The sequence below is a fragment of the Terrapene carolina genome, unplaced genomic scaffold (assembly GCF_002925995.2).
Source record: "Terrapene carolina triunguis isolate 2854851 unplaced genomic scaffold, T_m_triunguis-2.0 Scaffold95, whole genome shotgun sequence".
NCBI lineage: Eukaryota > Metazoa > Chordata > Testudines > Emydidae > Terrapene > Terrapene triunguis.
This window is the reverse complement of record NW_020664446.1, coordinates 30,136,846-30,151,072: the sequence shown is the minus strand read 5'-3', so window position 1 is coordinate 30,151,072 and position 14,227 is coordinate 30,136,846. Positions and strand designations below refer to the sequence as shown.

The 14,227-nt window shown below is 39.7% G+C and overlaps 1 protein-coding gene across 1 annotated transcript in view; it reads left to right on the top strand.

Moving 5' to 3' along the window:
- Positions 1 to 14,227, top strand: part of DNTT (DNA nucleotidylexotransferase) — a 127,845-nt gene that overhangs the window by 28,328 nt on the left and 85,290 nt on the right. Inside the window, exons 4-5 of the mRNA XM_026651139.2 lie at positions 8,375 to 8,545; positions 9,772 to 9,843. Of these exons, the coding sequence (XP_026506924.1) occupies positions 8,375 to 8,545; positions 9,772 to 9,843 (243 nt within the window). The remainder of the gene's footprint in view (positions 1 to 8,374; positions 8,546 to 9,771; positions 9,844 to 14,227) is intronic.

Below are 14,227 nucleotides of genomic sequence, written 5' to 3'. Positions count from 1 at the left end.
AAAAAAAAAAAAAGCGGAGTCCCGCCGGCGGAACAAAACAAAACAAAAACAGGAGTGCGAAATATTGGGACAAATTGCGTCCTGACCAAACATCAGTCGGGACGTGGGACAAACGCCTAAAAATTGGGACAGTCCCGATTTTATCGGGACATCTGGTCACCCTACTCGAAAACAAGATGGCGAAGAGCTGTGGAAGCCGAGCTGAAAAACCTGGGGCACAGCTGGGGAACCATTGAAAGACTTACCAGAAACGGACAGGAGTGGAGGAGCTTTGTCACTGCCCTAAACGCCAGAGGCGTAATAGGAACGTGATGATGATGATAGCAATTACCTGCTGCAACTGTTTTCTACATATATCTCTGTCTGTCTAGTTTACCTTCACAAGCAGGCAGGAAGCCAGACCTTTAGGTTCTGTTCTCTGTGTAAACCTGCTGGGGCCAACCATCCACAAAAGAAAAGTCTCTTGCCAGCTGAGGCTTTCTGTAAGCTTTATTCTGGAGTGTTAAAGTGCACAGGCTGTACTGAGAGTAACAAAGTGCGGGTGGGGCAGAGGCCTGATAATGTCATCATAATCTGGACCATAATCTCTTACTCCCAAACTGCCCTTGCTGGAGTGGTGGCTGTCATTCTGGTAAAGAACTGGAGAAAGAATCCCTTTCTTTTAACACCAAATAAGCAATTTTACTAGAACAAGGAAACCTGTTTTGTCCCCAAAGATACTCTGCCTCTTTCTGTATCACTGCAGACTTTTCTCTGGCCCTTTTTCCTTCGCTTTTTGTTAGTTTTGTTGTTGTTGTTTTGTTTGTTTGTTTTTTTACTATTTATATGTTTCCAAATACTGCACATTTCACAGGCTGTCCAGTAGAATTATGGAATTATGCAATTTTTATACCTTGTCAAAGCTGCAAGACCAGGCAATACAAACCCAGACAATACTATATAGACATAATATATGAGGGTTTGGGTAAAAATAATAAAATAGAAGACATACATGAATAAGGAGAGGAGAAAAGGAGAAGATTGTGGAGGGGGAGGGAAGGGGTTAGGTGGAATGGAGTTCTGGCATTCTTTGAGCCATCTCAACATCTTTATCCAAATATATCTAGAAATGGGATCCCAATTTCTTCAAATTCATATAATTGCTATCTAAAGTGAAAAGATATTCTTTCCTTGATGGCTAATTCAGACAGATCTGAATTCATTGCCCTAATCTGAGCATAAGCCTACTCTTCCATTTTTATAAGATCACGTTTGGTGATCATTGCAGCCTTTGAGAATGAACGTCTTTGTGGGGGAGTTAAACCCATCTTAACAGGTAAATAATTTCCTACCATATTATTTTTGGCTCCGGATCGGCTGCTGAAGCTGAGCCCTATTTTAACTTTTGTGTCTGCGTCTTTCCACAGTTGCCTGACTGTTGGACAGTCCCATTTGGACAGCACTTCAGGGATTAATCTGGAAGCAGTGCTATCTACATCACTGCCGGGTTACCTGTAATAAAACACTGAAACCCCACTTGCCTCTGTGTTTTCCTTGCCCCTGCCTGATTCCCAACATGACAATTCCAGTGTTGCCAATTCTTGTGATTTTATTGTGAGTTTCATACTTGTTGTTTTTCTTAAAGCCCTGGTCCTTCAGTGAAGTGCAAGTGATACTCTCAGCTTTCATTAAAAATAAAATAGTAGGATTTTAGTAGAGCTGGCTGTAGGATAGGTTATTTTATTAATGGAAATTTTTGACTTTTTGTCAAAACAAGAAAACACTCTCCACAAAAATTTTCATTTAGTCAAAAACTCAATTTTCTTCTGAAAAACTGTTTTGATAGAATTTTTTCTACTAGCTCTAGTTCTTAGCTCTCATGGGTGAGGAGAAAGACTGAAAATGTGAAATGAGTGTATCCTAAAGAGGGCAAATTAAAAAAAAAGAAGCACAAATGTATTCTTTTAATCTAATGATTTTTAAGCCAAATTCATAATTTTCTGGGGCCCGAGGCATGAGTTTTGAATGGTTGGGGGTGGCAATACTGTAATATCCTGCCTGACAGTGGCTAGTTTCCCAACCAGTGCAACCCTCAGATTTAAGTTCCATTCTTGGCCAGCTGCTGTGTTTGTGGGGAAAAGGGCAAGGTTCTGCCCTAGGTGACACACAGAGAGACTGTCTTAAATCTAAGTTACTTTACCGAACCCCTTCCACTTTCTGCCCCTAAAAGGTGATAATTCCACTATTGTTTAGTGTGTTAATTCTGAGTTTAATGTTGATTTTTTGTGTGTGCTTAGCTTACCACTTTGTTTTGTAGTTTAAACCAAGTAAGAAAAAGTATTGGCAGAAACTCTTTTGACCTCATTCATAACACGGTCCCTGCTATAGAAACTCCACCCAGAGAGAGGTTGCAATGGCGTAATACCCCTGCTTCATGTCCTTCTTCCACGCAAGGACTTGCAGGCAGCTAGCAAAACTGTAAAATGGTTATGGTTGGCTGGCGAGAGGTTTGGCTAAGGATGCACTGATTCAGTGGCCTGCCACAAAGCTCCCAGAAGAGGTTAAAACTCTTTTCTCTTGGTGTGAAACTAGAAACTAGTAGTGGAAACTAGAGCTGGTTGGGAACTTTTAACAAAACTATTTTGTTGAGAACTGTTAATTCATCGAAACCACTTTTAACTGAAATGTATTGGTTAAGAGAAGTTTTGTTGGGAAGGTTTCTCAGGTCCAAGATGCACTTCCTGATAAGCGAGAATTAACCAAGAATAGCCAATAGCCTAAAAATTAGGGCACTTATATAGGAGACCTGGGTTCAATTCCCTACTCTGCCTGATTTTTAACAGTGATTTGCACTGGAATCTGTTACATCCAGGTCAATATCCTAATCACTGGGCTATTCTAGGGTGAGGATCTCTCTGGTTTTGATGAAAAATTCCCTCCTGGACCTTAGAAAACTTCCCAATGAAAATTTTGTCAACACTGATAGAAGGGTTTTATGTGGGATGCTCTGCTTGATTTGGTCAAGGACCTGAACTGGATTTACCACATCCCACATTATTGCTGTAATCACGAAGGTATTAGCTAATTCTCTCTCCCTCTCATCCCAAAACCTCAACATTTTTCATGAAAAAGAATTCTTGTTTTCCAGCCAGTCTAATGAAAACACCTCCTGGCCACCTCACCCCAATTTGGGATGAATCTCCCTTCGCCTGCCACACTGCACTGGTGTGTGAAGGTGCTATATATGCCCTTCCCCCCCAATAACTGGGTGAATCTCTGTGGAGTGTGACCTCCCATCCTTTGGTGTGCACAAATGGGATGTGTCCCCTTTTCTAAGTTAGTTTTCTGTTGCTGTCTATAGCTTCTTTTAAAAATCATCTATATAATTTTCACACACCCCCCTTGTTAAAAATGTATATAAAGAAATGAATAAATTAAGAAATTGAATATTTAAAAAAATGAGGCGAATGAATGAAAGTGTAATGAATGAATCTATTTCTATAATTAGAAATTAGCTTCACAGCTTTAGAGAAGGCTAATGAGAACCTACGATTTTGTGGATTGCTTTAGTAGACAGTCTTCTCTCAGAAAAAAATCTTCTCCCCTCCCTGTGAATTTTTATACCTAAGGGTTAACTGAGTATAAATAGCTACAGAGGCTACCAAATCAAACATCTTTCTAAACAGCTCCCTATCTCAAGAGGTCTTACATGAGATGTTCTGAAAACAGAAGAGTGCAACACTTATTAGTCTGGTAGCAGGAGCTGGTAAATAAATATATAGCTAGAAATAGGATTCCTCTAGTGAGATGGATTAAAGGTGACTAAGCTTTGGGGAGAGCAAGGAATAAGGTTACCCTGCAGAAAAGATATATAGCAAACAAAATTCTTTGTAACAAGATGATGCCCTGATGAGTTTGTGTTATAAGAAGCTTGTGCTTGAAAACAATAGAGGAAACCATGAGAGATTCAAGAGCGAATTGGTTCTGGACCTATTGTGTGAGAATGCTATTAGCTATATAAAGAAGACTGCAGGAAAGCAGGCAGAATGTTAACATTCAATTCAGCACATAAGACACACAAAAAGGCTACAATGAGCTTCATATAGTTTTGCTTAGTGGTAGAATCAGTGACATGTATCTATAATAAGGTTAAACATTGTCTACTGATGGAACAAAAGGTGTGGGTCCTGATCTTGCATACAGGTCATGCCCATGCAGAATGCAGAACCCCATTGACTTCCCCAGAATATGTATGAGCATGTAGGTCCAATCATAGACGACTGAATGCATGATTGGAGCCTTGGAAGGTAAATCAATTTGGTTGGGATCCTCTTGAGTCTAGAGAAGGAAAAGAAGGTAGAACAGTTCCAAGTGGTCCTCTCCTGAATTAGATCATCATTTCATTTATTGCAGTGGAGGAGGCTGGACACTACACAAAACCGCTTATGGCTTGAACATGGTGACTATTTCAATGAAGTCCTGTATTATACAGGAGGTTAGACAAGATGATCAGTATGGTCCCTTCTGGCCTTATTATCTATGAATCCCTGACTGGGTCTAACTGGAGTGAAACCAATTCCTGATTAAATGAAAGGATAGAAAAAACTAGAGATAGTAAAGCAAATATTCCTAAATCAGAATGCACCCCCTAGCAAAACATCTGCCACAATAGTCTCCGAGTTAGAAAAGGTGAACAGGTGTTCAATGAACAGAGAGGAATAGAGCACTTCAGGATGAGAATATAGAAAAAGCGAGGCAAAAGAAAAAAAGCTTTAACTCAATAAAAGGTACCTCTTTTAACATTTACATTTTGTGGAAAATGATGTTTCACAAATTCTAAAGTCAATAGAAATATTTTCACACCTTTTAAAAAAGATTTCAATGAAAACAGTTATTTTCTTTCACGTTAAACACAACCCTGCATTGTTTACAACCCTAATAGCATGGCATTCTAACTGGCCTATTTTCATTGTCCAAGCTGACTGAAATGTGAAATGTAATCAATATTCATTGCAAAAATTAAATTAATTTTGAAAAATTCTTTCAGTTTTAATAAACTAAATGATTAGAACCCAGCTAAGGACATTTAAAAAAAAAACTTCCAGACATACGGTTCCCTTTCAATATACTGGGCCAAATTCTGTTTTCCTTTACACTGGTGTAAATTAAGATTAACTCTACAGGATCTATCGTGATGTAAATCAGTGGGTTGGGACCAGGCACAGTATGTCTGGAAATATTAAGCAGGTAGAATTTAAGATGTACGAGTCATTATGCTTTAACTTGATTTTTGTCTCTAATATATTTTGAGGAACAACATAATCTAAAATTAAAACTCAAAGCTGTTATCAGATGCAACCGGTGTGGTGCTTCTGCTTTCTCCTGTTGATATCACTCGGCTGCGTGCGTGCGTTCCCTCTGTGTGCTGCCCCAGCTCTGCGCAGATAGCTGACACAGCAAACCCGACGAGAACCCCCAATAACCACAGAGTCTAGTAAGGTACGAAGGCACCTCGGCCAGGTTTATTGCGACCCTGACACAATTTCAGTTCCCCGTAGATTACTTAGTCTACCGGGCATACTGCTAGAAAGTGCCGCTCGGCAATGGACTCAGCTCAGTCAGTGGCGGGACTTTCCACTGCCCCCTCGGCTGGACAAAGACACCACCCCAGGGATACATTTTTATACACAGGTACAAACAAGTTACACATCACTCCTGACGTATTGAGGTGCAACCCCTCTACGTAGCAAGGTACAACCCCTCTACGTAGTAAGGTGCCGCCTCTCACCTTGTACATGTTGGTTCGATCAAAACAACTCTAGCCATCATTTTACCCTTTTGCCCCTGTCATTGGGATGGGTCGGCCTGTTCCATGTTATCTGTGGAATGTTCCGGTATAGTGTGTCTTGGTACCATGTTTATACTGTAACTATGCTAGGTGAATATACATTTATGTAACCTCAGCCCTTTCCTTGCCAGCTTCTGTGAGCAGGGCCTGCCTCTGGCTCACAGCTTAACTTTGCTTTATGTTAGCAAAGTCTTGACCATTACTTTAGTTCAGGCCTTAGGCCTCATACCGGGCCTCTGATACCAAGGTTTATATCTTAGGGCCTCCTCTTACTACAAAAGCAACATCTAAATCTTTAAGACCTAATGAAAAATACATAAATTAATTACATTAATTAAAAATAAATTTAAATCTAACCCTGAAACATACATAACAAGCCCTCAAATATTAAAGGAGAAAAGAGAGACACTGCTCAGTCAGAGCTGGTAGTCTTGCTGTCTTTCCTCTAGGTAACATCAACTGCTGTATCTGCTCTGGTGTTTGGCTCACTCTGCCCTTGCTCTGTTCTCACCATACCTATACACTAACAGAGGTCCAGACTGACCCTTTATGATCAGCCCTGTGTAAAGAGTAGCGAGGCACTCTCAGGGAAGTCCTGACTCAGAATTCCTTTCCTGCTTCCCATCTGCCCCCCACATCTCCTTGGTCCCAGGGAAAGTAACTTATTTCAGCCCTCACTGTGTGTTTACTTTCTTTTTAACTCTAGTTTAATTCTATTGGCTGCCAGGCTGTGGAGGCTGGGGTCCAGGCTTCATCCACTCCCTGTTTCTCTCCAACCCCTTCCTGTCCATATACTCAGCGGGGTAGGTAGTACTGGGCATCATGAGACATGCATTAATATGCAGAGGGTGGGAGAAAGTCTTACTCTTCCTTATTCCCAAGTGCTTCCTGCCTTCTGAAGACCCTTTGGATTAGAGAAGAGTGGGGTTTAATTGGCAGCCCCCTGAACCTGGATGATGTCAGCCACCCCTTCATTGTTGTCTGAAGAACTTAGTGCTTCATGGATTAAAGGAGGGAGCAGAAGGGAAGGAGTTACGTTACTGCTACACGAAGACAAGAAACATAAGCAATGAGGGTTTCCGACAGTTGAGGGATTATGGGTTGTTCAATTAGCATTAACACAAAGTATCCAAATTCTTCCTCATCACACTAGATCTCCCCAAACACCCTGCTTTGCGGCATATTCTCTTCAAACATTTTGCACAGGTCTGATCAAGTACGTGAAATCTCACAAAAACCCAGCTGGTTTTGTAGACATGGGAAGTTCTGTGATTTTGTGTAGGGTCTCAATAAGCACTAACGTTTTTGGCTGCTAATCTGCACCAAGTCTTCAGAAGTTTATACGGTCACTATTTTTAAGGTTGTTTGACTTCAGATACTATTACACAGCTTGTTTTCCTCTGAAACGTAGAAGTGCTACATTAGAAAAGGTGACAAATGCCTTCTGAACCATCCTGGGATCTGGTCCTTGCACTTCATTTTTCAAAGAATTTTGCTGGTTTTAAAGAATTAAAGATGTTATTTGTTGTTGTTTTTTCAAAGCTCTGCACATGACATGTGGATAGTAAATACTACTGCTCTGTCAAGCAGCTTGTGAGTGCAGGAGCTTCAATAAACCAAGCCAAGGATAAGTGAAGAGTCATCAAAGAATGCCTTTTCCCCTTTGTATAGGCTGAAAAGTTGAGGGGAGGGGCAAGTGCTGTTACTTGAGCTTGCTGACTAGAAAAATGGCTGCAAGTTGAAAGAAGAGAACAAACTCTTGGGGCTGCTGGGCCTGCCACATACTTTTCTTTGATTGTATTTGAGAAACAAAGATGTCATGTAGTGACATGCTGAATAAAGTACATTTGGGCAGATTTTAAAAACTTGCAGAAGCTATTTCACCTTGTCAGGCTCTGGAGAGTTTTCTTAAATACGTGGAGGTCGTTAAATCATCTCTAGCACTCAAGTACCAGATGGCAGTTCACTGTCAGGTTGCTTATTAAGCACTCATATGAAAATATGTGCCTGTGGGTCATTCACTTCGGGTTAGAGCTGTGTGGAGGACAGAAATTCCATTTAGTCAAGGATTTTGAAATTTGGCTTCGCTCAGAATTGGAATGAAACTGAAACATTTCAAAATTCTCTGTGAAGGAAAATGTTAAAAAAAAATTAGTCTTGGATCGATCAAAACACTTTGTCTTAACTTTTATTTTATATTATATAATATTATGCAAAATAAAAATTTATATAAAAATGTCAAAATGTTTGGTTTAAAAATGTCAACATAGGACATTTTGTCACTGTCAGACCTTTCTTTTTATTCTCCTCAATGAAATTTCTACAAAATTGACATTTTCTTGAACTGTTTTTGATTTTGGCAGAACTGCACATTCCAACAGAAAATGGTTCTGTCAAAACGTTTCCAACCAGCTTTACTGTTTTTGTGCCATAATAGAAAGAAATCATCTGTGAATCAGTTTGAAAACTCTAAGCTTTCTAAGGGGCATATAGAATATTCCAGCTTTTATTAACTTGGTTGCTTTTTGTTTTTGTTTTTTACCCCAGGATGCTTTTGAGATACTGGTTGAAAATTATGAGTTCAGAGAAAATGAAGTACCTTGCCTTGCCTTTATGAGAGCAGCCTCTGTGCTGAAATTCCTTCCATTTACTATAGTCAGAATGGAAGATCTAGAAGGACTGCCCTGCATGGGAGGTGAAATCAGAAATGTCATTGAGGTAATGTTACAGTGAATTCCCTGCTAGATGTTTCTTTTACAGCTCTAATTTTTTTAGGGGCCAAAGGGGGCCAAGATGTTTGTCAGTGGGGATAACTTTGTGTTTCTCCTGTATTAGAGTTAGGCTATCCTCTATTATTAAAGAATCAGTGACGCCTGTGTATCTTTTATAATAATCTGACTTTTTGTGCATTCTTAAATTTACAGTAAACATTACCAGTCACAGAAACATTCCTAATGAATTCAGGTCATTCAAGAATAATGAGATACCATGTATAGTGTGTTGCTTTAAACTACATTCTTCATTTAGATGACTTAATACCTCTTCATATATGACTTGTTCTGCACAGTACATGGCAACATCATTTTGTTAGTTTAATGCTTTTTTGAAAATATTGTTTTGGCAAAACCTGTACATATTTTAGTAATTTAGGCACAGATTCACAAAGGTACTTTGGTGCCTAAATCCCATTGATACCTAAATACTTTTGTGAATCTGGGCCTTAGTGTTAATTTCTTCCTCTCGCCTACTTACAGAAAAGCCTTTCATCCAGGTGAGGGGTAAACTCCACATTCCTGTTGGACCCTTGCGAATCCCCTACATTTTTCATTGCTTTAGTTTTTGGCCCTTTCAGGACCCCATGTCTCAGCCACTATTATTTCAGGAGACAATAGAGCAGAATCCCTTAGTTACCTGGAGAGGTCACTGCTGAATGTTGTGATTCACTCTGTTTCCCTTTTTCCCATTCCTTCATGGGGTGAGAATATTGCCTCTACAATGCTCTTAGCCTCTGCTGTCCTGGGGACTGGGAATTCAATTCAGATCTCCTGCACAATAGAATGGAGATTTTTTTTTTTTTTACACTGAGTAAAAATATATCCATTGTCACAGTGCTTCTGGGTTTGTTTGTAATAAACTCAATCAAATGCTGAAATATGATTTTCAGAACAGCTCAGTAAAGCATGTGAAATAATTGCAATCCGATTGACAATTGGGGAATAACTTGACGCCCAGTTGCTAATAATGTGCAATATTTTTTGTGGATCAAATCTTTACTCCATTCTTGAGTTAATGGAAGTTTTGCTTAAGTAAGGATTGCAGGATTTGGTCCTTTAGGAATAAAACAAGGGTGCTCTCTCTCTCTGCTGATAAGAGTTCCCACTTGACTATTATATTACAGTTTAATAATTTCAGAAGTAAGAAGTAACCTATTACTGTATATACAGGAGATTATTGAAGAAGGAGAGAGTTCTAGAGCTAAAGACGTGTTAACTGATGAACGATACCAATCATTTAAAGTAAGTATATTTTAGTCTTAGTTTTGTTGTAGGTGCTTAAAAATGTGTGTGATCATTTTTTTCATGAGCTCTTGGGTTCTCACTCACCAGGTCTAAGTATCTAGTTAGACTTTATAATAAAGGCGCATCACAAGTACTGAATTTTATTTAATTCAGAGAAAGAGCAGCACTTAAAAATAGGGACTGTGATAGAGTAAGAGAGAATAATTTTGAATCAGTTACCCTTCATCTTCTAATTAATGTGATACAATGTAATTTGCTGTTGAACTTCAATTAAAAGGTAATTTTCTCCCCAAAATTGATGTAACATACACCCTTTTTTGCCTTAGGCTTAACCCAATATATTTTTGGTTCATTAGTCATGACTATGGTACAACACAGTCTTATTCTGATCTTATAAAAATGTCAGGTTGAGGATGGTGACTAAGATCTATCTTTCATTCTGCTGAAACATGCCTCACGGGGAGAGGAGGCAGGGATGGAGGGAAGGCTTTGTTAGCAGGCTACTTCTAGATTTAGAAGTACATGAGAATTCAACTTGAATAAAAAGTAGTTCAGAATCAGATGAGGTAGTAGAACAGTTTCCATTTAGTGAACATTCAATACATTCTCCACCAGAGAGGCTCTCTGTTTCAGTATTTTATCTCTGAGAAAATTTTAATTTGATAGGTGTGTCTTTCCATGCATAGCAGTCTTTGGTATCACATATACTATAAACAAGGGAGTGGTGGTTTTTTGCTAACACCCACCTCAGCTTGTTGCCAAAAACTTTGTTTTAGTTAAGGTGATGATATAAGGACAGAGGTGAAGAAGATAAGCTGTACTTATGGGGCCAATACTGGTCACATAGGTTACGTCTACACTGTAATTAGACACCCACGGCTGGCCCATGCCAGCTGACTCAAGCTTGCAAGGCTCGGGTTGCGGGGCTGTTTAATTGTGGTTTAGATGTTTGGGCTAGGGCTGCAGCTCAAACCATGGGAAACTCCCACCACACAGGGTCCTAGAGTCCGGGCTCCAGCCCAAGCCCAAATGTCTACACCCCAATTAAACAGTCCCATAACCCAAGTTCCCTGAGCCAGAGTCAGATGGCATGGGCCAGCTGCAGTGTAGACATACCCTTAATATACTGAATAAAGGTCTTGTTGCATTTGACCAGAGAAGGGTAGCGAGAATGATTAGGGGCATGGAAAAACTCTCATTTGAAGAGAGAGTGAAAAGGGTGTGATTCTTTAACTTGGCTATGTCTGCACTGCCCCACTGTAGTTTGAACTACAGCAGTGTACACTAAATTGCTGCACTGTAACTCGCCCGTGTGGGTGCTGAGGGTGCGAACTAAAAAGTTCCCAGTTTGTGTTACTGTAGTCCTGTCTGAAGGACTATGGCCAGTGGGAGAGTGGGCTGCTGTGCAAACTTCCCAGCCTGCACTGTTCTGCCAATGCACCTCACGCCTGCCCTGCAACCCCACTATAACTGTAATGCTGGCCCTCTCTTGCACACAGACTATCAATCATTCTGAATGATTCCAACCTGTGTGGTAGTTTTGTGATGCATGTAAATGTCCACTGAAAAATAGGATGAGACTACAAAACTCCTGGCCAAAATCTGATTCCAAATTTGTGTAACTGAAGCCTGTATTTTAAGCTAGGTCTGCAGAAGTGAAAACTGGTGCACACTAAGCCAATAGGCTACCTATTGTGCTATGGGTTTTTTAATTACCAACAAACCAAGCAATATAGAAATATGATTTTTTTTTTTAGTTATCAAATCGCAACAATTATTCTTTGAGCAACTCAGACTGTATAGCATGTATTTAGCTGTACACAATATGAATGACAATGGATTTTATTGACATTAATTCTTGTCAATACTGAAATGAACTGTGGTACAGTGGGAGTAAATGTACAATGACTTTTACCAGCAGAAGCTCAGTACTGACCACATATACAATAATGAAAATGGAATATTTATAACCCAAAAGACCCTTAGGCAGTGAACTTCATGGATCTAACTTCAGTGAATGCTAAAGAACTGCAGTTTGTAGAGAATACAAAGTTAATTTTGTTTTCCTTCACTGACAATAGAGTTCATTTACTACTGATCTCTAACCATTGCTAAGCATTAATAAAGTTTCTTGGAATCATTCTACAACCAGTAACAGACCCTTTTGAAAATGCAGCACTAGCAAAAACATTAAAAGATAAGAATCTAAATGATTTTTTAAAATAAGATTGAAAATGTAATCATATTCCCTTACAAACACCCATGTTCCAAACAAAGAATTATCTATTATATACAACATGTAGGGTAATTCCTATTTAAAATTATCCAGATTTTCATCCTTCCCTTTTCTTTATCTTAATTACTTCCAAAGCATTAATCTCATTAGAAAAACACCAGATAAAATTAGCATGGTCTGAATTCAAAGGTTGTAGATTCAATGGAAAAAGACAATTGTGCAGCCACTCATCAAATCTATGAATGTGCAATGAAATCACTCAGAGATACAATATTGACAAAGTGAGTATAAAGAACATCTGCTTTGGGAAAAGCATGGAGGTTTTCTTCTCCACTTTCATATCACAATCCATCTGAGAGATTGATCCACTGAATGTTGCTTATATTTTGGACATTTTGCTCTAAATTCTTCTCTTGAAACAAAATTGATGTACAAAATTACTTAGCAATGGATGGAAGTGAAACGTACTAAAATTCCATTGATTTGCCTTATTTATCGATTTACAGGCCTTACTCAGGAATGACTGATACAAATCTTGATGTTGTAAGTGGCACAACAAAGTCATAAGACATGTTTCTCTTGTGCATCTTACTGTTATGTATAAATGTAGGTTTCTTTGAGCATCTTGATATAACTGGCTGGTTTGTAGTAAAAGAGGATATTGGCTTAAACTGGGAGCAGAAACAAAGGGTTAAATGTCAGAATTAGCATAAATAGACAAACAGAGAACACTGATTCATGAATGAAAATATTCAGCATGTATCTTGAAAATCAGATGCTTCAGTTGGATCTGCAAGCTGGTCTAACTTGTTTTTGTAGTTCTGCCTTGATGATCTCAATCGACATTGACCATGCTGAGTAATATTTGAAGTAGCCATAAAGTGTTTGTTTGTATTTCATAATACATTTAACATATTACATACATTTCTTTTGTTTTTGTTTACATTCATACTGTGTTTTTAATCATATGGATTTAATATTCCTGTAATAGCATAGCCCAGGGGATTCCCAAAAATGTACTTCCAAAAAGTGGATAATTTCTGTCACAATGGCAGCAACTTTATTTAATAACCAACCAAACAACAAGAATGTAAGCAAATGGAGGAGGGGAATGAACATAGTCTTTGCACCAAAGTGTGACTATAGCACTCAACCTGACCTTGAGCAGCTCTTGTCCTGACTGGTAGATCCCAAAGTCAAAACTGCCGGAGAAAGCATCCCGGTCTGGACCAAGAGCTTGCACTAAGCTATTCTTCACCCTTGTAGAGAGGGATAGAGTCACCACTGAAATAGACTCCAGTCCATCATTTCTGGTTAATCTTATGGTCCCAGCTACATACGGAATACCACCATTCTGGGAGATACATAAAACCCTCCCCTATCTACCATCTCAGCCCAAACCACCAAATATATTTCTTTTCCTGCAAAGATTCTGTCTGCCCCCAAAGTTGTGACATGACATAGTGAAATGTGGGGGTACGTGGATGTGAATGGAAAACATAATACGATGGTTAAACAATGTAAGAACATTATATCCTTATCAATTACAGTATCCAAAGGTTAAAGATCATCCACTTGCCTGAAGCCCCCACTCCCGCTACATGAGGGTGAATGGGATGAAAGGCCTTGCTGTAGCAGCAGGAGAACCTCAATGACCCTTTGCTTCTCCCTCAGCTCAGCCTAAAGGGGTGGAGAATCAGTCTCCTCCTTCCTGGCCAAAAAGAAAGAGCTGCTTAGAGCTGGAGGAGCAACCAATGGCATAGCCTGAATCAAAGTGGGGTTCCACAGGGGTCTGTTTTGGGACCGGCTCTGTTCAATATCTTCATCCATGACTTAGATATTGGCATAGAAAGTACGCTTATTAAGTTTGCAGATGATACCAAACTGGGAGGGATTGCAACTGCTTTGGAGGATAGGGTCATAATCAGGGGTGAAAGTAACTTACAGGACTTACCGGTACTGCCAGAGTCCTGGGGGGCGTGGCCTCGCCCGGAAGAGGCGTGCCCTCAACCGGAAGAGGCGGAGCCTCTCAAGATTTAAAGGCCCTGGGGCACCGGCTGTGGCTGGGAGCCCCAGGGCCTTTAAATCAACCCGGGGCTCCCAGCTGCAGAGGTGGCTGGGAGCCCCCGGGGCTCAGGGGCAAAT